At 41.9% G+C, this 26767-nt stretch overlaps 1 protein-coding gene across 1 annotated transcript in view; it reads left to right on the forward strand.

The window, feature by feature from the left end:
* The window catches only part of LOC308640838 (spermatogenesis-associated protein 13-like), a 154532-nt gene that overhangs the window by 83846 nt on the left and 43919 nt on the right, over positions 1 to 26767 (forward strand). The window contains 2 exon segments of the mRNA XM_081278770.1: positions 6802 to 7167; positions 8989 to 9133. Coding sequence (XP_081134896.1) covers positions 6802 to 7167; positions 8989 to 9133 — 511 coding nt within the window.

The following is a 26767-nucleotide window of genomic DNA, read 5'->3' on the forward strand; positions in this document are numbered from 1 at the left end:
GAAAAGGCATTTGGCATGAGTTGTCCCTTTATTTAGAATGACCCAGTGCTGCCCAGTGAAGAGAAGCTGGGGAGTTAATTGGAGCAGGGAATTAGAGGGAGGGACTGGCTGTTGGCATGATAGTCATTAGGGCTCAAATTTCTCTTTTTCTGAATACTTAAACATATCCTGGTTCTTGCTTTTAACCCCTCCAAATAGGATAATTTATCTGAGATCTTATGATTATTTTTCTCAGCCATTTAAAATCCTGGGACATATAGTTGCAGTACACACAGAATGGGCCTATGCAGGGTTTTGCTGATTACAACACATTAATTTTCATTTAAGGGAAATTAGGTAATGAGCTGTACATGTTGAGCATCCCCAATCTGAATATCTCAAATCCAAATGTTCTAAAAGCTGGACATGATGGTGTATACCTGCAGTCCTAGTGATTCAGAAGGCTAAAGAAGGAGGATCACAAGTTCTAAGCCAACTTCAGCAACTTAGACATTGTCCCAAAATAAAAAAAAAATAAAGAAAGGAGGTCTGGGAATATAGCTCAGTGGTAGAATACCCATGGGTTCAATACCCAGTTCTGCAATATATAAATAATAAATGGAGGAAGGTGTCTAGCTCAGTGTTAAAAGCACCCAAGTCCAATCCCCAGTATGTGGGGAGGGAGTTTACAATTACTTTCAAGTTGTTTATGGTGGTGTATGCCTGTAATCCCAGCAAGTGGGGAGACTGAGGCAGGAGGATTGCAAGTTGGAGGCCAGCCTGGGCAACTTAGTGAGATCCTGTCCCCCAACCAAAAAAATAAAAAAGGATGGTGGATGTGGTAGCCCAGTGATAGAACATCACTGGGTTCACTCCCCAGTACTCCAAAAAAATAAAATCACCTTCTATTTGTAGAAGGTATATATGAAATACAAGTGAATTTTGTATTTATTTTGGTTTCCATGCCTATATATTACAAATATTCCCAAATCAAAAAAATACCTGAAAGTTCTGGAGTCAGGCATTTCAGATAAGGGTTACTGGTAGTTCTAAATAATGAGCTGCTACTATTTGGATTTTAAAAGATATAGGGACTCAGGTTTCACTTTTCTGAAATTGGATCACATGCCATTATCACCAGCTTCTTGTAAGTGGTATGATCTATCCTATGAGATCTAACCTAGTTGTATACAAAGGTTCCATGGAGAGAAATTAGGGAGCAGAGATTTTATTTTTATTTTCACTAACCTCAAGCTAAAATGTAACATTTCCTTGTTATGAATGTTAAAATCCAAGAAGAACAATTTTAACAATACCTGTGATATTGTCAGATCATAGATCTTTTTACATTATATAACATTCTTTGCTAATATCTTGAAACAGCTCTGCTTATGCTCATCAATATGATGATGAGAATATGGCAGATATTAGACCAACACTAGTCCTGCTATTTGTATCTGATATTTATTACTATATAACATTTCTTTCAATATTTTGATAACTGGTACAAAGTCCTTGACTTACTTTGTCTTTAAAAATGGGCTTCTGAGAAAGGGTCTGTAGGTTTCTCCAAACTACCATTTACTTGTCATCAGAGGCTCCGATAACCGTCGCTCTCACTCCTCTTCCTCAAAGCATTTCTACATCTAAGTTTGTAAAAGCTTAAAAAAATAAAGACCTCCTTTCTTTATTTTCTTATTTTGGGACAATGAAGGAAAATTCAAAAAGTTCTGTTTTCCCTCTTTAAGTGTGTAAGCCAACAAAGCAGTGTTGCAGAACGGAAAGAGCAGAGATTTTGAAATCAGATAGCCTGGATTATAAGATAGACTCTATGAATGTGAGCAAGTTATTTATTTTAACCCCAAGGTCTTAATTCAGTAAATGTGTCAAATAGTACCTGCCCCCTAGTTGTGAAGATTCAGTAAGCTCTTGTGCAGGCTTGGCATGGATCTGGCACCTTGTAGGCCTTCAAATTTTATTCCTATTGTTGTTGCATCTTCTACAGTGTTAATTGTTACCTCCATCTCTGTAACAATACCTGAATTCCTTATGGCATCTGGGGCTGTTGAATCCTGCGGGAAATCTGGGAGGCTAGCTTATTGCATTAATATGCATTTTGGAAAAGCCCTTTCTATCATAGTCCCTTTGCTTTAGTTTTTTTTTTTTTTTTGAATCTTCACAATGCATCTTTAATTTCCTTGCTTGTAATATTTCTTTCTGAATTGTCTTGTTGTACTAGTTTACTATGGTTGTCAAAATAAATTACCAGAAACTGGATGGATTAAAACAACAGATAATTTTTCTTTCACAGTTCTGGAGGCAAGTTCAAAAATCAAGGTGTGATGGGCGGGGCCAAGATCCCTGCAAAGGTCTTCAGGGGGATCCTTTGCCTTATCCAGCGTCTGTCGGTAGCCAGTGAGCCTTGGTGTACCTTGGTTTGTCAGTGCATCAGTTCATTCTCTGCTCCTCTCATGGCTTGCTCCCTTTCCTGTTTGTCTGTGCCCTCCCTAATTTCCCTCTGCTTATAAGGACAGCAGCTATTGAACCAGGTCCCACCTAATCCAGGGTGATCCCATTTTAACTTGGTTACATCTGCAAAAATTCCAGTCTACAAATAACATCACATTCACATGTACCTTGGGGATATCCTTTTGGGGGACACTATCAACCCACAACCTTTGCTGATTGATCCTTTATGATTACTGTGGGTCAAACTTCTGAAGAGGTGCATGTAAAATCCAGGTGCTTTATAAAATTTTTTTTTAATTTTTCTTGTGTTCATAATTTGCTCTTATCATGATTTCAAAAAGAATTTGAAATGTCTAGCTGGAGATAACAGCCTATATTAACTTTGCATTTTTGTAAAGTAAAAAAAAAAAAAGAAATCTTGTATAGAAAGAAAGTGTATCATACTGACTAGGAAAAGTACATTAAAAGTACACAGAGAAGTAAGAGTTATAAGGGCAGTGACTACTGCAAAGTCTGTTTACAAAAGTTTATGACTTGGGTGTGAATTGGCCACTCAAGCTTATAGAGTCCTGGAGTGATCCTAGCTGAGACTGCTGGATTGGACCAGGCAGGGCTCTGGCCTGGCCATGTAAGCCCCTGATTACAGAGCTTTAAAGAAGAAAAACTCTAGAGAACATGGACATGGTCAGCTGCTTGTTTCTCCAGTGTGTCTGTGGGCTGCCCTTGCCCATGGCCAAGTCAGAGGTAGGTTCTCAGATTGTAGAAATTTGTTGCTGTCTGTGTTTTCAGTTTCACAAAAATTCAGTCAAATTGTACTCCCTGAAATGAGCCTGGGCAGTATTTCTGAAGTATGTGAATTTTGCTTAAAACAAAAACAAAACAAAGATTTAGTTTGTTCTGGGGATGCGGCTAGCTCAGTGGTTGATTACTTGCCTACATGTGCAAGGTACTGGGTTCTATCCCTGAACCACACAAAAAAGATTTAGTTTTAAAATATCCCTCAGAGTGTTTTGTTTTTTTAAATAAGGGATTTAACTCTCTTCTGCCCGAGATCAAATATTTGAATGTAAGCTTTAATCTGAAGCTTATATCCATTCCTTCTCTCTGTACTTCACTGGGCATGAAATGGATATGTCCGTTTTAATTGTGTGTTGTCCTGTTAACTAAATTTTGCAGTTCCTAGAACAATCAACGCTTCTTTTGTATCTTCAGTAGAACTGTATAAGCACTGAAAAATCAAATTATAGTTTGTTTTTATATGTGTCCCCTGTGCAAACACAATAGCTGACACTGAGGTGTGATGTGTTGAAGGAATAATCTTGTGCCCCTTCACCTGATGTGTAATGGCCTGAATTGGCCACACCTACCTTCATTTAGCCCTGATCACTTCCTGGAGTATTTCCTTATTTTCGGTATCAGTAAGAAAAAAATAGCATGTTGCATAAGTGCCAAAACAAACTAAATTCCTTGGACAAAAGGAAAAAAAATAGCATATTGCCTAAGTGCCAAAACAAACTAAGTTCCTTTGACAAAAGGAAACAAACAAACAAAAAACAAATAAAACCTCACATACAGCATTGAACAGACTATTTCTTACCTCTGATTCTGTTCTACTTCTGTTTTTCTAGCATGTTATTTCTGAACCTTTTTATTGCAGTGTTATAAGTGGGTTTATTCTCACTATGTACTTAAATTGTGAGTGTCAGTTGATTTAATAATTTATTTCAGACATCCATTATCATTTTTGTGTATGATTTGTTACATATATTTTGTATATACCAGTTGTAATATTCGTTTGTCATTCAGAAAATAATTGCAACTTTCATGGTTTTGCTTATATCTTTCCATGGTGGCATTGAGGAGGAAAACTTTTCCTCTACCCTCTTAGGTGCTGTGTTTGGAGGTCTGTGCATTAAATTGACAAACAAGAGATTAGCAAAACAGATTTTTTATTCTGGTGTATGTAGGTTTGTAGGTATTCACAGAAAAATGTGGCTCTAGTGGGTGATTGGAATTTGAGGTTTATATACCATCTTGATAGGGAAAGGGGAGGGGGAGAAGGGAATTTAGAGGAAAAGCAAATGTCCTTTAAGAGAGATAAATGGGCTTTTAGGAGAAGAAATGGGAGACAAGATAGATGTCTATTTAGGCATGGATTTTCCTTTTGGGAACCTCTGCTTTTAGGCAGGTAACAGTTCAGAAACAAAGCCTATTCTTCAATGCCTTGGACTCAGAATAATTCTTATTACATAATAACATAATCTGGGCCCCTTCATAGTGCCTTGATGTAGAGGCAGCATTCCAGCAGTGAGAGAGAATCAGTGGAGAGGGCTGGGGTATATATAGCTCAGTGGTGGAACACTTGCCACGTATGCACAAAGGCCCAGGTTTGATCCCTACCACTACAAACAAACAAACAAGAAAAGGTGGAGAACAGGGTAAGTGAAGACTGCTAGGATCCTCTGTGAGACTGCTGGAAAACTTGTGGGACAGAAATTATGAGATTCACCTTTCAGGGTCTTTGTTGCCACGAACTGGCTCTGTGTCTGGGGCAAGTCACTGAACATCTTCAGGTCTCAATGTTTCTAATTTGAAAAACGAGGAGGTTGAAATAGAATATCTACTAATCCCTTCCTGCTTCCTTGGCACTTTATCAAATTTTCATGGTGTATGATCTTCTTGAATGTTCAAACTCATCAGACTGGAAATCTTAGGGCCTACCATTCAGATCTGTGTTGTCACTGGCAGGAGGTGTGCCTTCCTGGGCCACCACCATTTAGCTTTCTTCAGATCCAGCCAGTCTTGTGGGTAAGGACAGGGTGGGGATGCCTGAGGCTATATCCTCAGCCATGGCCTGCCTTACCAACTTACTGTCTCTGGGTGTTCTCCTTGTCCTCCCTGTGCTGGGGGTATGACAGCCTTTTTCCTTTGCCCCAGGATGGAAGAACTGAAGGCATCAGGCCTGACTTGCAGACTGGTCTGCTGCTGGCTCTGCTCCAGCAGGTCTTTGGACTCAAGTGTCCAGACTTTGAGGGAGTTGCTGAGATAACATCTGTCTACCTCCAGGCAGGAGTAAACCCTGGGGATAGGACATACACGGCTTTGTAAGAGTGACCACTAACTCCAGCTGATAAGGCCTATTACCATTATCACATTTCATCCCTGCAAGGACCTATTCTTCCCCTGTGTATAGTTAGGGAGCCCAATGGGAGACATTGACTAACTTCCCTGAGATTACAAGGCTAGCTGGTTGCCCAGACAGTGACTGGCACAGAAGTCTGCCTGATTTCAAACCTCTTGTGTTTTTCTGACCATTTCATTGACTCTGAAGAATTGTTTCAAAAATGAAAAGGGGGTCTGGGGGTGTAGTTCAGTGGTAGAGTTCTTGCCTGGCAGGTGCAAAGCCCTGGGTTTGATCCTCTGCACTGTGACAAAAAAAAAGAAAGAAGGTATTGCTTTATTGAGGGTCACAAAATTTTGAGCCGTGAGATGGTCCAGTCTAATATCTGAGATCCAGAGAAGTTAGTTGTGACTTGTCCAAGATTACACAGCTACTTAGTCACCTGATCTAGTTCTCTCAATCTTAGTTCAGTGCTCTTCCCCCATCAAACTGCTGCCCAGAAGCTTCCAGCTCCACTTACGCAGCAGGTCCTTGAGTATTGAGGCTAACACCCTGGATTTAGTCTTCTGTTTTTAAGTAGTACACATTTTTGAAAGAAATACCTTAGGGCAGCCATGTGTAGCTTTACACACTCATTTCAGGTTTGAGCCTCCTCCATGCTATTATTTTGTATATTTGGGACACAGTAACTATAGTTCATTTTATTAACTCAAAATGGTGCTGGTTTTCTTAATATTAACTGTGGTTATTATAATGTAGTGGTGTTTGGCCACCGTTTCCTTCCTTCCTTCCTTCCTTCCTTCCTTCCTTCCTTCCTTCCTTCCTTCCTTCCATCCTTCCATCCTTCCATCCTTCCATCCTTCCTTCCATCCGTCCTTCCTTCTGTCCTTCCTTCCTTCCTTCCTTCCTTCCTTCCTTCCGGCAGTGCTGGGGGATTAAACCCAGGGCCTCACTTTCTTCATGCCTTATTGTACCTTACCATTAGCCTCAAAATATCACTACTTAAATCACAATTTTAAATCAGCCTCAAATGACAGATGGATTTGGTTCTTCTAATACATGTGTTAGTTGTATCTTCATTGTCTGCTACACAAATAATAATTGTAAACAAGTAAATCAAGGCAGCCCCAAGTGGTGCTGAGGAGGATAGTGGGGAAGGAGACAGATAGCTTGTTCTTTGTTAATACCTTCCTGGATCTTGGAGCTCACCTAACATGTTCACATTTGAAAAGGTTGTGGCTGGTGATCCCTGGAGGCCAGGCTCATCCCAGGATGAGGAGAGGACAGAGGTGCCCAGGATCACCAGGAGGAGATGGGGCTCCGGGAAGCGGTCCAGACCGCGGCCACTGTCTGACTATGGCCAACTGGCCAGTCGAAGTTTGTCCATTCCTGAAGACTCCGTTGCTGTGGACCCCCAGAGCAAGGACTGTGTGGATGGGAGTCCCCTGGAGAACACATCCTCCACTGGTTCTGCAGACAAGAATGTTTCAGCCAGCTGTACCAAAGGAGGTTGGAGAAGACGCCCCATTTCTGTGATAGGAGGGGTCACCTTCTATGGCAACAAACAAACAGAGGAAATCGAGAATCTTCTAACCCAAGTAAGATCTGGTGTGTTGCTACCACAGCCGGCAAAGAACTTCCAGCTTCCAGGCCTTTGTTCTCTCACTGCAAACTAAACCAAACTAAACCGGAAGCTGCTTTTGCTTTCTTCTCTCTTCCTAGAAGATGATGCATCTCCTCACAGCCTTTTCCTCCTGATGTTGCTTGAAAACTTGCTTGAATTCAAACTAACCCTCTGACACCTGGTCACCTTTTTCCTAATCTTTCTTTCCTGAGGTCTCTAATGATTTGTGAAACAGGTTTGCCTTTTGTTTCTAATCAACCTGAGATTTTAACCAGGGGGAGGGTAACAGGATACAACAGAGAGTGGTCTTTGTTAAAATGGAAAGATAAAAGAAAATAAAAAGAAATAGAAGGGCTGGAGATAGAGCCCCATGACAGAGTGCCTGCCTAGCATATGCAAGGCCATGGATTCTAACTCCAGCACTGCAGAAAAACAAATGAACAAAAAACGTAAGGAGCCAGTTGCACACCTGTAATCCCAGTGGCTTGGGAGGCTGAGACAAGAGGATCCTAAGTTCAAAGCCAGCCTCAGTAAGTTAGTGAGGCCCTAAGCAACTTAGTGTGACTCTGTATCAAAATGAAAAATAAAGAAGGGCTGGGGATGTAGCTCTGTGGTTAGGTGCCCCTGGGCTCAGTCCCTGATACCAAAAAGAAAAAGAAAAAAAAAAGGTAATGAAATGTTAGGGGGAAAAAATGTACCTCTTATTACATTTAAAAGAAAATCTGTTCTATCCTGTGTGTGGTGGGGGAGGGGGTTCTGGGGATGGAACCCAGGGCCTCACATGTGCTTGGGTGAGTGGTTTACTACTGAGCTACCCCCACGCCTCCAGTCTTTACTCTTTTCTTACCTTTTCTTTCTCTTTCTTTCTTTCTTGGTTGTTTTTTGATTTGCAACTGGTTTGACATTGGTCCCTTGGTATATTTTAAATTCAACAAATATTTATCAAGTGCCCAGTGTACTCTGAGGATATAAGACTTTTAAATAAAGACGCAGTCCTAAAGAAATTTTATATGTGTTTGGCAAAGTTGATATCTTGACTGTGGTCAAATGTTCACACAACAGTCTTTAAGTAATGTATATGCCCAATTTTATTTTTAAAACCTGCTGGATGATGTCTTAAATAACACTTAAATTCTCTTAAAAGGGAAATTCTATCCCACTTTTTTTTTTTTTTTTGAAATGGTCTCACGAGAGTTACTGAGGGTTACCTGGAACTTGTGATCCTCCTTCTTCAGCTCCCTAGTAGTTGGGATTACAGGCATGTGCGACTACACTTGGCAAAACCCAGCTTTTTATAAAAGCTCAGCTGTTGTTATTTTATGTAAGCAATTGACTTTAGGTCCACAAGTCCTTGTGGGTCTTCAGGGATGGGTAAAGCTGCTGTCTATAACCCTGGCTGGGCCTTATGTCTACATCTTTGCTTCCTCCAGAGTCTGCTCTTGGGAAGGCATCTTCTTCACCCTGACCCTGAAGCTGTGTGGGCATTCTATCATTTCCTAAATCAGTCCTGTTCTCAGGCACTTCACTTTTGCTTACTATTCCCTGTTGACATGTCTCTGACAAATGCGATGAGATGTGATCCTGTGAGGTAGGAGCCTCTGAGCTGATAATGACTGTTAGAGTTTAGATTAACACATTGCCACTGAGCCCAGTGCAGCCTGCAGCTCTTGGCAGGATTTGGAGAAGCCGTTTCACATCTGTGAGTGGCTTTGTGGTGAGAAGGCTGTATAGCCTGCTGCTTGCAGGAGCTGCCACTTCCTGGCCTCTTCTTATAGCTTTTGCTTTCCTTTTGTAGCCAACAGCCAGGCCACCCATGCCCGCTCACCAGGTGCCACCCTACAAGGCAGTGTCGGCCAGGCTCAGGCCCTTCACATTTTCCCAGAGCACCCCCATTGGACTAGACCGTGTGGGACGTCGGCGGCAGATGAGAGCATCCAATGGTGAGTCTCAAAGTGGCCTCCTATGGAAACATCTGTTTGTTGCCAGGTGCCCAAAGTGTCCAGGTGATTTTGCTGCTTTTCTTCTTCCTCTGGGTCAGGGTGGTGCTTGCCTGGCCTTGAGGAAGTTTCTTCTCAGGATGAGGGTGTGTCATTTGCTGTTGGGGGAGTGGGTGCTTTTTCAGCCAACCTGGTGAATTGGAGAAGTCTGATTCCCTTGTGATGTCTGCGTACCTAACCTTCCACCGGGCACATCCCAGTGAGAACCAAGGCCTAGGCTGGAAGTCTGAGATCAGAGTGTGGCAGTGTTTGTTCCTTCATGTTCCTGTGGCATTCTCCGGGTACATGTGTCTGTCTCCTGTGTCCACATTTCCCCTTTATAAAGACACCAACTTTACTGCATTTGGATCCACCTTAATAACCTCATTGTAACTTGATCATTTAAAAAGATATTGTTTCCAAATAAGGTCACATCTGTGGGTCCCAGGGGTAAGGACTTCATCATCTCTTGGGGGACAGAATTTAACCAAAAGCATATATCATGACTGTATCAGTGTACAACCTGTACACACATGGTCAAAGAGTTACAAAAATTAGGGAAAATGGAAATGGTTTTGATAATGACATGTAGAGGATTTCTCTTCTAATCCCTAAACATATGCAAATAGCTTATTTTGTGCTTCCTGTAGAATTAGTTTTTTGTTTTTGTTGCTTTTACATTTTTTCATTTTAGCTTTAGGTTTTTTTCATTGAAAAATACTAAAAATTATGGGCTGAGGATGTGGCTCAAGCGGTAGCGCGCTCGCCTGGCATGCGTGCGGCCCGGGTTCCATCCTCAGCACCACATACCAACAAAGATGTTGTGTCCGCCGAGAACTAAAAAATAAATATTAAAAATTCTCTCTTTCTCTCTCTCTCTCTCTCTCTCTCTCTCTCTCTCTCTCTCCTCTCTCACTCTCTCTTAAAAAAAAAAGAAAGAAAAATACTAAAAATTAACTGGCTAGGTTAAGCAAAAAGGGAATGTATTGGAAGGATTTTGAGTGCTCCCAGAATTGATGGGATGGTTGGGGAACCAGGCTAGCATGTGGAAAGCAATCAGGGTTGCTCCCGGGAGCCAAGGGGCCACAAGAAGGACTGACTCTGATTCCATCACAGGGAAGGAGTGAAGTCCAGTTTGTCCTCTGTCATTCACCCAAGAGTCAGAGTCCCGGGATGAGGATTCAGCTCTCTGAGCTAGGTGTCGTGTCCACCACCTGGTAGCACTGGTGCAGGGAGAAGGAGGGGGTGCCTTCAGGCCTCCTTGCCTTCTGTGCTTGAGTTCTTTGTCCACCAAGGCCAAATACAATAGAGGAGGGTTCATTCTCCTAGAGGAAATCTAGGTGGTGTTAGGAACAGGAAAAAGATTGTACAGGTTGTACGTTTGCTCTCTCTCTCACTGATTCATTCACCATCGAGAGCTTACCATGTACCATGTGACAGCAGTCAGCAGAACAAAGCCTCTTTAGTCACTTACAATTTAGTGAGGAGAATAACAAGTAAATATTTAACAGGGCAGGTAGTGCTACAAAGGAAAATAAAGCTGAACACAGTGGTCCAGGCCTTTAATCCCAGCCACTCAGGAGGCTACCTTAGCAAGTTAGTGAGACACTGTCTCAAAAAATAAAAAGGGCAGTGGGTTTAGCTCCCCTGCCCACAGGAAAAGAAAGAAAAGAAAGCTGAGTGGTCAAAGGTTCTTATTGACAAATAAGCAGTACTTTTTAAAAAAAAAAAAATTTCCTACCCAAACAAAACTGTCTCTAATGTTCTAAACGGTACTCTTATCATGGTGTACCTATTCCAGATATTACTGAAAACCCTCCTCCTTACCTAGTGATGACAAACCAAAGACTCATCAAATTATAGTTGACACCTCCAAGTCTAAGACTGTGGAGTTAGAACTCTTTCTTCTCCAGTTCTGTTAGTGTTTTTAGCCTGAGATAAATTTAAGCAACACTGTATCATGATGGGAAGTAGGAAGAGGAAGGGCATAGTAAATAAACTAGTGTATTATGAGTACATGACATCATAAAAGGAAACTTCTCTCTCTTTTTTTTTGGCGGGGGGGGGTCTGGTTACAAGGCTGTAGGTGGTAGTTTTCATAGGGCTCGGTGCCAGAGGAGGTGATCCTGTATACTTCCTGTTGGTCAAAAATCGGTTACTCAACTGGTAGCATGCTTGCCTAGCATGCATGAGGCACTGGGTTTGATTCTCAGCACCATATACAAATAAATAAAAAAAAAAAAAAAGTCCACCAACAACTAAAAAAAAAATTCATACAGTTTCCCCATTAAGATTCTCTTTGGAAGAAGCAGAAGATGGCGGCGAAGGGAGTGCAGCACACCAGTACGCTGCGCCACTGTGCGGGAGAAACACGAGGTGAAATGGCTGAAGGCTACCTTGGTGGGAATCCCCAGTGAAATTGAGGTGCTCCAGAATCTAGAGGACAGAATTCCAGTGCGCAGGATTCGGCTGCAGGGGCTTGGTCGCGGGCGATTTCTCCGCACGGAGGGAAGCAGTACCTGGTCGGCGGACCGCCCCGTAGATGGAGTCTGGGACGCGCCCGAGTTAATTAGCCTCGAGGTACCAGAGCGGGATTACAGCGAAGCGGATTCTGCAGGCTCCTGCCAGTGGCACACTGGCCGCGCTGAGTGCTGAGTTCCAGCTTTGAAATAGAGGAGACAATCGGTCCAGTTCGATTCCCGACACTGGTCGGAACACGGAGGAGGACAGCAGCCGCCATCATGGAGAGCTGATGCAATCATCCCTGTTTTCTACTGATCTCAGCCCATTCAACTACAGAACAGGTGATTCCAGGCTGGTATTTGCCTGCGTCGCGCAGACAGATCGCTCAGGCTCGGGACTGGAAACTCTGAGGATAATACTCTTCAGGCCTCACCCCTGGCAAGGCAGGTGCCGGGCTTTGAGCGGCCAGATTCTAGTTCCCTGGGTTGCTTTGGCCCAGGGCGGGAGATCCTTCGGGGACTCCGGGCGGAGGCCAGGTACAAGTGGATTGTGCGCAGAAGGGCGGCGTGCCTCTAACTCCCGGAACAGTTTTGGCCCGGGGCTAGGGAACCCGCGGCGACTGCGTCTTTGACCCTGCCCCTGTCTGAGAGTACACTGAGCTGGGAGAGGTTGGAGCTGCCAGGCTCGGGCTCCCGGGGCTGCCTGGGCCTGAGGCTGGGGTACCTCTGTGGAGCCTGCTCTGAGCAGAGTGTGGCAGGGATCGGAAAGGCTGGGTTCTGGCTCTCGTGGCTGCTTGAGCCCAGGGCCGCGGAGCCTGCGGGGACCGCGAGCTGAGGTCAGCCATAAGTGAAACTTGCGACGAGGGGCAGCGGGACTCTGTCTCCTGGAACAGTTTTGGCCCGGAGCTGGGGAGCCCGCGGGAAGTGCGTCTTAGACTCTGCTTCCAGGGGAGCGTGCACCGAGCAGGGAGAGTCTGGTGCGGCCAGGCTTGGGCACCGAGCAGGGAGAGTCTGGTGCGGCCAGGCTTGGGCTCCTGGGGCGGCTTTGGCCTGGGATTGGGGAACCCGCGGCGGTTGCCCTGAGGAGCCTGCTCCTAGCAGAACGTCGCGGGGATCAGAGAGACCGGCTCCTGGCTCCCGAAGCGGCTCTGGCTCAGGGTTGGGGATCCTACAGGGACTGCTTCTTGGTCCGGGTCCTGCTGGGTGCTGCGGGGGTCTGGGGGACAGAGTGGAGCTGCCTTCTGTGCCCAGAGCAGGCTAAGGGTCCCGCCGGTGTGGTATCGCGACACCCCAACTGCAGCTGGGGCCAAGGAGAGTAGCCGCCCACGCCTGGAACAGGACCAGCGACCCGACGGCAGGGTAGCCAAGTCAACCCACTTGGAGTGGAGGCCGTGAAGAGCTGCTGTCTGACCCTGCAAGGTAGGCAGTCCTGCGTCCCACTGGCAGGACAGGCTCGGCAGCCTGCCAGTGTGGTGAACGAGTAGCATCGAGGCAGTCACGTCACACTGGTTGGAGTGGGGGTTGAACAGAGCCGCCGCCAGCGTCCGGAAGGAGTCCAGAGACCCGTTGGAGAGGCAGTTAGGTACCCCCACTGGGAGTGGGGGTTGAGCAGAACTGCCGCCCAGGCCCGCAGGGTGGGCAGATCTGAGACCCACCGGCGGAACAGGCTTGGAGGCCGACCTGCGTGGTAGACACGTCACATCAATTGGAGTAGGGGTGGAGAAGAGCTGCTGCCCACATCCAGATCAGGACCAACGATCCGAGGACGTGGTAGGAACGTCACTGCAATTGGAGTGGGGGCAGAGTAGAGCAGCCACCCGTGCCCGCAGGGCGAGCAGACCTACGACCAACCAGCGTAGTGGATAGATCACCCTGATTAGAGGAGGATCACAGCCACTACCCGCCCTACAAGAGAGATATCCCAAATATACAAGAGCAACATAAATAAACAGGGGGAAAAATTTCAAAAACACAACAGTTTCACCAAGCAGAAAGAAACGCAAGCAACATGAAAAGACAAGGAAAGAAAGGACCACAAGCAATGCAGGTCAACTCAACTCTAGAAGAGGTAATAGCTGCAACAGATGGAATGTCAGATAAAGAGTTCAGGATATACATGCTTCAGATGATCTGGACTCTCAAGGAAGACATGAGACAGCAAAATCAGACAATGAAAGATCACATTGACAAGGAACTACAGAAACAAATCCAGGAAGTAAAAGATCAATTTCACAGGGAGTTAGAAGTAATAAAAAACAAACAAATAGAAATCCTAGAAATGCAGGAAGCAATAAACCAACTTAAAACCTCAATTGACAATACTACCAGCAGAATAGATCACTTAGAAGATAGAACATCAGACAATGAAGACAAAGTATTTCAACTTGAGAAGAACATAGACAGTTCAGCAAGACTGCTAAGAAACCATGAGCAGAACATCCAAGAGATATGGGATAACATTAAAAGACCAAACTTAAGAGTCATTGGGATACAGGAGGGCACAGAGCTCCAAACCAGAGGAATGAACAATCTATTCAATGAAATAATACGAGAAAACTTCCCAGACTTGAAGAATGAAACAGAATCCCATATCCTAGAAGCCTACAGGACGCCAAAAGTGCAAAATCATAAGAGACCCACACCTAGACACATTATAATGAAGATGCCCAACATACAGAATAATGAGAGAATTTTAAAAGCTACAAGAGAAAGAAAGCAGATTACATTTAGGGGCAAACCAATCAGGATAACAGCTGATCTCTCAACACAGACTCTGAAAGCTAGAAGATCCTGGAATAACATTTTTCAAACACTGAAAGAAAATGGGCTCCAACCAAGAATCATGTATCCGGCGAAATTAAGCTTCAGGATGGAAGATGAAATTAAATCCTTTCACGATAAACAAAAGTTAAAAGAATTTGCAGCTAGAAAACCATCTCTTCAAAAAATCCTTGGCAAAACATTACAGGAAGAGGAAACTGAAAATAACATTGAAAACCAACAGTGGGAGGTAGGACAGTAAAGGGGGGAAAGTAACCAAAGAGGAAAACTAATCAGGTTTAGTAACATAAATAAACAAATATGACTGGAGGAACAAACCAAATCTCAATAATAATCCTAAATGTTAATGGCTTAAACTCACCAATTAAGAGACACAGGCTAGTCGAATGGATCACAAAACAAGATCCAACAATATGTTGCCTACAGGAGACGCATTTGATAGGAAAAGATATACATAGACTGAAGGTGAAAGGCTGGGAAAAATCATTCCACTCATATGGACTGCGGAAACAAGCAGGAGTGTCCATACTCATATCAAACAAAATAGATTTCAAGCCAAAGTTAATCAAAAAGGATAAAGAGGGACACTGCATACTGCTCAAGGGAACCATACACCAACAAGACATAACAATCATAAATATATATGCCCCAAACAATGGTGCAGCTACGTTCATCAAGCAAACTCTTCTCAAGTACAAGAGTCTAATAGACCACCATACAATAATCATGGGAGACTTCAACACACCTCTCTCACCACTGGACATATCTTCCAAACAAAAGTTAAATAAGGAAACTATAGAACTCAACAACACAATTAACAACCTAGACTTAATTGACATATATAGAATATACCACCCAACATCAAGTAGTTACACTTTTTTCTCAGCAGCACATGGATCCTTCACAAAAATAGATCATATATTATGTCACAGGACAACTCTTAGACAATATAAAGGAGTAGAAATAATACCATGCATCTTATCTGATCATAATGGAATGAAACTGAAAATCAACGATAAAAGAAGGAAGGAAAAATCATGCATCACGTGGAGAATGAACAATAGGTTACTGAATGATCAATGGGTCATAGAAGACATCAAGGAGGAAATTAAAAAATTCTTAGAGATAAATGAAAACACTGATACAACATATCAGAATCTATGGGACACATTGAAAGCAGTTTTAAGAGGAAAATTCATTGCTTTTAGCGCATTCCTTAAAAAAAGAAAAAACCAACAAATAAACGATCTCATATATCATCTCAAAATCCTAGAAAAAGAGCAAAATAACAGCAAAAGAAGTAGAAGGCAAGAAATAATTAAAATCAGAGTTGAAATTAATGAAATCGAAACAAAAGAAACAATTGAAAAAATTGACAAAACCAAAAGTTGGTTCTTTGAAAAAATAAATAAAATTGACAGACCCTTAGCCATGCTTACGAAGAGAAGAAGAGAGAGAACCCAAATTACTAGCATACAGGATGAAAAAGGCAATATCACAACAGACACTTCAGAAATACAGAAGATAATCAGAAATTACTTTGAATCCTTATACTCCAATAAAATAGAAGATAGTGAAGGCATCGATAAATTTCTTAAGTCATATGATTTGCCCAGATTGAGTCAGGAAGATATAGACAGCCTAAACAGACCAATAACAATAGAGGAAATAGAAGAAACCATCAAAAGACTACCAACTAAGAAAAGCCCAGGACCGGACAGGTATACAGCAGAGTTTTACAAAACCTTTAAAGAGGAACTAACACCAATACTTTTCAAGCTATTTCAGGAAATAGAAAAAGAGGGAGAACTTCCAAAGACATTCTACGAGGCCAACATCACCCTGATACCTAAACCAGACAGAGACACTTCAAAGAAAGAAAACTACAGACCAATATCTCTAATGAACCTAGATGCAAAAATCCTCAATAAAATTGTGACGAATCGGATTCAAAATCGTATCAAAAAAATTATACACCATGATCAAGTAGGATTCATCCCTGGGATGCAAGGATGGTTCAATATACGGAAATCAATAAATGTTATTCACCACATCAATAGACTTAAAAATAAGAACCATATGATCATCTCGATAGATGCAGAAAAGGCATTTGACAAAGTACAGCATCCCTTTATGTTCAAAACTCTAGAAAAATTAGGGATAACAGGATCATACCTCAACATTGTTAAAGCAATCTATGATAAGCCACAGGCCAGCATCATTCTGAATGGAGAAAAATTGAAGGCATTCCCTCTAAGATCTGGTACAAGACAGGGATGCCCTCTCTCACCACTTCTGTTCAACATAGTCCTCAAAACACTGGCCAGAGCAATTAGACAGACAAAAGAAATTAAAGGCATAAAAATAGGAAAAGAAGAACTTAAATTATCACTATTTGCAGACGATATGATTCTATACCTAACAGACCCAAAAGGGTCTACAAAGAAACTATTAGAGTTAATAAATGAATTCAGCAAAGTGGCGGGATATAAAATCAACACGCATAAATCAAATGCATTCCTGTATATCAGTGACAAATCCGCTGAAACGGAAATGAGGACAACTACTCCATTCACAATATCCCCCCAAAAAATAAAATACCTGGGAATCAACCTAACAAAAGAGGTGAAAGACCTATACAATGAAAACTACAGAACCCTAAAAAGAGACATAGAAGAAGACCTCAGAAGATGGAAAAATATACCCTGTTCATGGATAGGCAGAACTAACATCATCAAAATGGCGATATTACCAAAAGTTCTCTATAAGTTCAATGCTATCCCAATCAAAATCCCAACAGCATTTCTTGTAGAAATAGATAAAACAATCAGGAAATTCATATGGAATAATAAAAGACCCAGAATAGCAAAAACAATGCTAAGCAGGAAGTGTGAATCAGGCGGTATAGCGATACCAGACTTCAAACTATACTACAGAGCAATAGTAACAAAAACAGCATGGTACTGGTACCAAAACAGGCGAGTGGACCAATGGTACAGAATAGAAGACACAGTAACCAATCCGCAAAACTACAACTATCTTATATTTGATAAAGGGGCTAAAAGCATGCAATGGAGGAAGGATAGCATCTTCAACAAATGGTGCTGGGAAAACTGGAAATCCATTTGTATCAAAATGAAACTGAATCCCTTTCTCTCGCCATGCACAAAAGTTAACTCAAAATGGATCAAGGAGCTCGATATTAAATCAGAGACACGGCGTCTGATAGAAGAAAAAGTCGGCTATGATCTACATACTGTGGGGTCAGGCTCCAAATTCCTCAATAGGACACCCTTAGCGCAAGAGTTAACAACCAGAATCAACAAATGGGACTTACTCAAACTAAAAAGTTTTCTCTCAACAAAAGAAACAATAAGAGAGATAAACAGGGAGCCTACATCCTGGGAACAAATTTTTACCCCACACACTTCAGATAGAGCCCTAATATCCAGAGTATACAAAGAACTCAAAAAATTAGATAATAAGATAACAAATAACCCAATCAACAAATGGGCCAAGGACCTGAACAGACACTTCTCAGAGGAGGACATACAATCAATCAACAAGTACATGAAAAAATGCTCACCATCTCTAGCAGTCAGAGAAATGCAAATCAAAACCACCCTAAGATACCATCTCACTCCAGTAAGATTGGCAGCCATTAAGAAGTCCAACAACAACAAGTGCTGGCGAGGATGCGGGGAAATGGGTACACTTGTTCATTGTTGGTGGGACTGCAAAATGGTGCAGCCAATTTGGAAAGCAGTATGGAGATTTCTTGGAAAGCTGGGAATGGAACCACCATTTGACCCAGCTATTCTCCTTCTCGGTCTATTCCCTAAAGACCTAACAAGAGCATGCTACAGGGACACTGCTATATCGATGTTCATAGCAGCACAATTCACGATAGCAAGATTGTGGAACCAACCTAGAAGCCCTTCAATAGATGAATGGATTTAAAAATGTGGCATTTATACACAATGGAGTATTACTCTGCAATAAGAAATGACAAAATCATAGAATTTGGAGGGAAATGGATGGCATTAGAGCAGATTATGCTAAGTGAAGCTAGCCAATCCTTAAAAAACAAATGTCAAATGTCTTCTTTGATATAAGGGGAGTAACCAAGGACAGGGTAGAGATGAAGAGCTGGAGAAGAAGATTAACATTAAACAGGGATGATAGGCGGGAGGGAAAGTGAGAGTTAAGGGAAATTGCATGGAATTGGAAGGTAAGCCTCAGGGTTATACACAACTACATATAAGAGGAAAGGAGGAGTAGGAGAAAAATTATATAAGTGGAGAAACGATTTATAGTAGAGGGGATGGAGAGAGAGAAGGGGAGGGGAGGGGAGGGGAGGAGAGGGGGGACAGTGGAGAATGGGATAGACAGCAGAATATATCAGTCACCAGAAAGGCAATTTGTAAATCAATGGAAATGTAACTGATGTGACACAGCAATCTGTATACGGGGTAAAAATGGGAGTTCATAACCCACTTGAATCAATCTGTGAAATATGGTATATTAAGAACTATGTAATGTTTTGAACAACCAACAATAAAATAATTTTTTAAAAAATCGGTTACTCTATAAAAATTAATGGGGCATCATCTATGACCTAGGTACTGTTTTTATCATTTGAGATATAGCTAAGAATTAAAGTATTACAACAAGTTAATAGGTGGCCCTTTCTATCTGAAGGTTCCACATGCACAGATTCAACTAACCACTGATCAAAAATAATCAGGTGCTGGAGGCACAGCACAGTGTTAGAGCCCTTCCTAGCATACGTGAAGCATGGGCTTGGTTATTAGTACCTCAAAAATAAATAAATAAAAATTTCTGAAAAGAAGAGAATTCAAAAAAAGATTGCCCCCATACTGAATATACTCAGACTTTGTTTCCCCCCCCCTGTTGCTAGGGATCAAATCCACACAGTCTCTGTACCACTGAGCTACATCCCCAGCCCCAGACTTTTTTCCTTGTCATTCTCTAAACAACCATTATAACTACTATTTACATGATATTCTTGTTGTTCTAGGTATAAGTAATCTAAAAATAATTTAAAGTATACAGGAGGATGTGCATAGATTCTATGCAAATACTGTGCCATTTTATATAAGGGACTTGAGCATCCAAGGATTTTGGTATGTAAGTGAGGTGTCCTGGAACAAGTTCCTCAAAAATACAGAGGGAAAACTGCACATTCTAGAATTTAAATAGATCCCATAAACCAGTAAGGATTACCTAAGGACCTGTGATTGCTCTGCCTAAGATGAATGAGGGTGAGGTGGTAGAGAGTAGGAGTGGGAGGTGACACTGGAGTAGAGATTTCAAAGATGAGTAGGAGACAGTGAGGCAAAGATTTGGAGGAGGAGATGTCCCAGAGGAAGCAATAGATATCCAAAGATAGGCAAAATCTTGATATATCTGAGGTTCAGCAAGGAGGCCAGAATGACTAGAGCTCAGGGAACAGGGACAGAAGAAGATGCTACAGTCAGAGGGTTCAGCTATGGCTAGACAGAAGGGCACTGCAGGTCATGAGGATTTAGGGTTATTTTGAGTGCAATGGGAAATCATTGCCAGCAGGAGAATGATAGGTTCTAATTTCTGCTTCAGAGAGAAAGGAGTTTGCCGGGGAAAGGCAGAGGAAGGGAAACTGATGTGAAGGCCATTATATGAGTCCAGTTGAGAAACCATGGTGTCAGTGACCACAAGGCCATCCATGTTTTCCTTGGGTGCTTTTTTCCGCAGTAGCTAGAAGATGCTATAATGAGCAGGCTTACTGGGTTCTAATTCAGCAGAGTCAGGGCTGGGAACTCCAGTGGAAGTACTTCTCCCTTGTGGGTCTAAATTCAGTTTCAACAGAGTAGTTATTGGATGGGGAAGAAATATTTTGCAAGTGTGTTAAGAAGTCACCAAAAAAACTTCTGTGTGTACCAGTGGTTTCCCACAATAGCTGAGCATTACCCAGTGACATCAGTCATAAGTTCAGAGCATGTGTCTCCTACATGGCAGCATCAGGATGTGTCTCCAAGCTGCCTCTGTAATTTTGATTCAGAAAGCTGTGATTGAGCAGGAGATGGTCACTGGAGAGACGCAGTGCTGTCTGAGATGCCACAATGACAGTCTTGGTGCCTTCACCAAGACCCAGCAGAGGTCTGGTGCTGAAGGAAATGCATGTCCAGCACCAGTGGTTTTTCCAGTAAGGACAATTCATTGTCCTCCTCTGTTATGATAAGGGCCCATTGTAATCAACTTTCCACAAGTAGTTGTCTGGTTCCTACAAAGAACCATATCATTAACTTGGTTGAGGGGAAGGTCTTGTGGTTTAGCCCAGGCTCAGCATCTATTTCTGCCACTAGAATGAACCCACTTAGTAAACCATCAGGATAAGGAGGAAAGAAGATTGACTGACATCTACACAGTGGAAATAAGGTCCACATGATTATTAAACAGCCACTGTTGCTGTCAGAATTTACATGGAATGGTTATCTTCTCATATTTCGGTTTTCTGATATATCCAGTTAAAGGCTTCATTTATTATGTTCTTTCCACCTTCCCCCAAGCCATTCAGCCAAACCCTTAGTTGCCAGCCATGAGTCCACACAAGCTAAATCCTTCCTAAGTCCATTTCCTTCCAGTCAGAGAGATTATGTTTTGCCATTGGGGTTTCCCAATGATGGAAGGCCTCTTTTGAGGAAGGCTAAGAAGACTTGCAGTAATAGTATGCTTACCCAAGATGACCTGGCCTTTGCATCACTGAGACTTTGAGCTTGGGAGTTGAGTGAGAACCCTGGCTGTTTCTTTGTTATACCGGCTTAGGTCAGTTTCTGCTCACCAGACTTGGAGATTTCCTGCTACTTAAATCAAGTGATATCTTAATGGAGTTTCTCATCAGTTTTGCTCCTAAGGATGCCAGAGATCAGTTAGGAACAACAAAAGACCTCATGGGTCAGATCATTCCAATAATTTGAGCTTTCCCTATTGCCTGGGGCAGTAACAGTGTCCACCTCCATGAAGATGCAGATCTTTAGTGCAGTGGAGGCATCTCTGGCTAGAATTCAAGGCTTATAAAACTCCTGCCACTTTCATCTTCTGGTGGGAATTGGAACTCACTTGATAGACCATTTCCAGTGCTTCTATCTCCCAGGCTTAGGGTTTCTTTCTTTCCATATGATATGTGATTTTTGGTGTACATATCACCAGAGTGCTAGCACCAATCTCCTTAAGACCATAATTAGTTGCAAAATCTAATACAGATGCCACTCAGAGAGCTATGTTTGGTTTAATCTAAGTTATATTCCATAATGTAATGAGTGAACTTTGTTTAGATCTGATATCAACAAACCAGTTTTGAAAAAGATGATTTTGAGATGAAAGGGGAAATTTTCAAAGGGATTGAATGTTTGGTAACATGAAAGAATTGTTATTAATTTGTTAGTTAGGATAATGATAGTTTTCAGTTTTTTTTTTCTTTTTCTTTGGTGCTGGGGATTGAACACAGAACCTTGTACATATGAGACAAGCACTCTATTAACTGAGCTATATCCCCAGCCCTGTTTTTAAGTTCTTGTTATTGACATACATTGAAATATTTTTTGCATAAGATGATATAACAGATTTGTTTTAAAATACTCCAGGAAAGTAGGTGGAAAATAGTTAAAATTTGTAGATTTTTTTTTTTGGGGGGGGGGTTACTGGATATTGAACCCAGGAGTGCTCTGAGCTACATCTCCAGCCCTTTTTATTTTTTCTAAATTGTTAGGCTGGCCTTGAATTTGTAATCCTTCTGCCTCAGCCTCTGGAGTCACTTGGATTACAAGGAATGTGCCACAATACCAGGCTTAAAAAAATCCACCCTTTCCTAGCACTTGGCATTTTTCTTTCTCACTCTGTTTAGTATACAAGTCTTATCTTTTATGAGCCCATGCAGTGTGTGAAGGAAGGTCATTTGAACTGAACACTGCTTGTCTACCTCATGGGTGTGGTATTTAAGATAACAGAATCAAGATAATGAATCACAGTGGCACTTACAAGTGCCTTTATAAAGTTCATGTATAGAAGGCTGCTGATCTAAAAATGTTATGGGTTTATTTATTTACTTAGTGGTGCTAGGGATTGAACCCAGGATGTTGAACATGGTAAGTAGGCACTCTAACACTGAGATACATCCCCAGCCCAACATAATTACATTTTATATCTGTGGCTTCATATTCCCTGGGTTTGGCCTTATTGAATTTATCTATCTATCTATCTATCTATCTCTATTTATTTATTATTTTGGGCGGGAGTACTGGCATTAAATCTAGGAATGTTCTACTATTGAGCTACACTCCCAACCCTTATTTATTTATTTATTTATTCATTTGAGGCAAGGTTTAGCCAAATTATTCAGGCTGGCCTTGAACTTGTGATTCACTTGCCTCAACCTCCCTAGTAGCTAGAATTAACCGCACGTGCCACTGTGTGTCCTGCCTAATTTCCCCATTCTGACTTCTGGGTTCCACTCATACTTCTCTCCTTAACTGGCCTATATGTTTTGTCAAGAAAATTTGATGGCTTTTCAGAATTCTTATTTTCATGTTCATTCACTTTCTCTCTACTGGTCCCATCCATCAAGTTCAGATTATTTTACTCTTATGATGAACTTCCGATTAACTTAATTGTCTCCCAGAAAAGAGAATATGTAGTTTTCTTTGATTTTAAACTTTAGTAGATTTTTGTTTATTTGTTTTTGGTGTAGAGGGTTGAGCCCAGGCAGGCTTAACTACTGAGCCACATCCTCGGCTCTTTTTATATTTTATTTTGAGACAGGGTCTCACTTAGTTGTCTACGGCCTTGCTAAATTGCTGAAGCTGTCTTTGAACTCAGGATTCTCTTGTCTCAGGCTCCCAAGCTTGGAATTATAGGCATGTGCCACTGCTTAGAATTTTTATGGATCATAAGCAACAGATAAAAGTATGCCCAGGTATTGAAGTCACTAGATTTCAGTAGTCCACTTTCAAAAAGAAAAAAAAAATCCCCCCCCTCTATTATTAAACCCCCATCCCCCATCTGTTATATATATTTTATATATTTATATTGGGTTTTGTGTGTGTGTGTGTGTTTGTGTGTGTGTGTGTGTGTTTTGTGATGCTGGGGTTTGAACCCAGGGCTATGTACATGGTAGGCAAGTGCTATACCACTGAGCTCTACCTCCAACCCCTATCTTATATTTTTAGAAAGCACTGTAGGGTTGGGGATGAAGCTCAGTGGTAGAGCACTTTCCTAGTGTACACAAGGCCCAGGATTCAATCCCCAGCGCTGCTTTAAAACAAACAAACAAATTAAAGCACTCTAGTTAATCAATACATCTATATTAGAGCATTTAGTAATTATGCCAGATAACAAAGGAGAGAATGGTGGAGTTATTGGATAACTCCATCAGGGGGCAATGCTGTTCTAAGTGGGTACAAGCATGGCAAGTTGACTTTTTAATGATATTTAAAGTTTTTTTCTTACACTAATAATTGCTTTATTTAATTTTTGTTTTTACATTTTAGCTTTTTGTGAATATAGTCACTCTGTCTAAGCTGGGAAAGAGAATTAAATTGACCCAGTAGTAGCCTTCTGACCGAGGACAACTCTCTCAACCTGAATGCTATGAGTTGCTCACACCAGATTGTAAAACTAAATCATATCTGATTCATATTTTTCATTAGGAAACAACTAAAATTCCAGTGCTTTAAAGGCATGATATGTCTTGTGATCTACAAAGGACAGCATGACCCAAATTATAGGCAGACCTCTGTATCTACTTGTTCCCTATCCATGGATTCAACCGACTACAGATAATATTCTGAAAAAAGTTGCATCTTTACTGAATATATATATTTTTGTTGTCATTAGCCCCTAAACAATACAGTATAATAACTTTTTAATAGTATTTACATTGTATCAGGTGTTATCAGTCACCTAGGAGTAATTTAAAGTGTACAAGAGGATGTGGGGAAATTCTTTGAAATACAGCAGCTTTTTATATAAGGCACTTGAGCACCCTCAGTGTTTGGTGTCCCAGGGGATCCTGAAACCAGTCCCAGCCAGATACTGAGGAAAGACTATGCATGATGACCAACCCATCTGTGAAGCACATCAGAGCTGGTCAATGACTGGTGAATAAACTTATTTTGAAAACCTCCTACGTTTCAAACATTCCAAGAAAACAAGCAAAAAGTATTACAGATGCACGGATACTGATCATTGCTTTTGTTTTGAGACACACACACACACACACACACACACACACACACCGGGCGGGGGAGAAGGAGAGAGAACAAACACGGGTCCTAGTTAGTAGTTGGAAGTTCCGTTAGCTTATGGTCTTTTGGAGCCAACCATTCATACGGGAGGTGCCATAATTAGATAAATTTATGCAAGCCGCTAGTAGTTGGAAGTTCCGTTAGCTTATGGTCTTTTGGAGCCAACCATTCATACGGGAGGTGCCATAATTAGATAAATTTATGCAAGCCGCCCTAGGATGTTGGCTCTTTCCCGGGCCCTGGCTTAGCCTGTGACCTCCTCCACAATGAATTGGGAGCTGGTCCTCCAGGAGCTGCTTGGGGAACCCTGGAGTGCTCCGCAGGGAAGGGCGGGGTAGCACCTGTTGGACCTCTGTCCTGAGCCCCCCATGATGAGAAAGGTCTAAGCACATGTGACATCATCTGACTGAGCTGGATGGGCCTTAGTGGGTCTTGGAGGGCCTTGTAAACGGAGGAGCAAATGCCCCTTGCAGTGCTGGCCAGGCTGCAGGCCTGAGCGCAGAGCTGGTTGGACCACGCTCCGCCCCTGCATCCGCGAGCGGAGGCCGCTCAACGGCCCCCAGAACATCACTTTCTTTCTTCTTCTGTTAAATGTATCCTGCGCTGATCAAAGGTTGGTTTATCTAAAGAAAAAAAAAAGAGATGTGCCAAGACATTTTCCAATATGTTTAAGACCCAGTAGTTTCAAAACACAGTGGGGTTTATTTTTCATAGGGGACATTCTTTCTGTAAGTGCAACTCCTGATTCTTCTATTTGATTTTGTAGTGAAATGTATTCGTCACTCAGAAATGGAAAAGATCCCCTTAAAATATTTGTTTACTTTTCCCTAGTAAGGAACTAGTATCGGTTGTAAAAGGTACACTGATTAAATGTTATGGCACATTGATAAGTTTGTATTACTAGGAAATGCTTCAGGACATGCTATTAGGACAAAAAATGATGTTATTTAAAGAAATACTCAAGCTGCTACCTTTCTGAGTTGGATTTGTCTTGTTTTTATGATGTTGGAATTCAAGCCCAGGGCTTCCTGCATGCTATGCAGGGACCACTGAGCTACATCACTATTCCCAGATTTTATTCAATTTTATTTATTTAGTTAGTTTGCTTTTTTTTTTTTTTTTTAATTTGTGAGTTGGTTTTTAAATGTGTTCTTGGTTTCAGAGATACTTCCATGGTTAGGAATCTATTTAACACATATTTTATGCTCCTGTTATTAATGAGGCATTTTGCTAGAGACTAGGTGGTCATGAAGAAACTGGAAGGTGTTCTCACACAACTGCTAGTGTAGATACCCCTGTGGAGTTTAATCAGCTCTGCGGGGTTCTGGTAATGAGATCTAATTTGAGAGTTGATGAGGGAAATAGTCCAATTTGTTGTTAGGAGTTATTCCTGGCTGAGTGAACAGCATATGCAAAGAGTGGAGACCAGAGAAAGGAGAGCACATTGGAGAAACCAAGAGCAGAGTGACACAATGCAAACCTCAACCCATTTCCACTTCTCAGATGAGAGCTGCCCTTCATTGCCTCTGTGGAGCAACCTGACAGAAGGCCACAGCTTGCAGCATGTTTGTTTCCCTAAACTGTTGTTTTCTTGCATGAGTCCATGCTCAAGGTCATGACCCCAAGCCTATTTACAGCAGTTATGTTTACTATTATAATTATGGAACTTACTTAGACATCATATATGCTGATGAAATGTAAGTAGGAGACCAAAGAGTCTTTGAGTCTATGAAAATGAGTTTGAATACTTTTGAGAGGCTCAATAAACATAGATTGCTAGGCTAGGGATGTAGTTCAGTAGTAAAGAGCTTTCCTAGTGTGCACAAGACCATGGGTTCCAATTCCCAGCACTGTTAGCACAAGGTGCACAAATGACAGAGCTGGGGAGCAGACTTCAGGTCAGGAAGCTCTTCTTTATAATCTGCCAAACACCTGATGTGGCTCATTTTCAGGGATAAAATGGCTACTGACCATGAGGTTCCTGGTTTTATATATAGTAACAGGAGTTAGTTACTTTTGGCAGGTAGGGGGCAGGCCCAGATTATGGGAGGATC

The sequence above is a fragment of the Spermophilus citellus genome, assembly GCF_964194105.1.
Source record: "Spermophilus citellus genome assembly, chromosome: 1".
Taxonomy (NCBI): domain Eukaryota; kingdom Metazoa; phylum Chordata; class Mammalia; order Rodentia; family Sciuridae; genus Spermophilus; species Spermophilus citellus.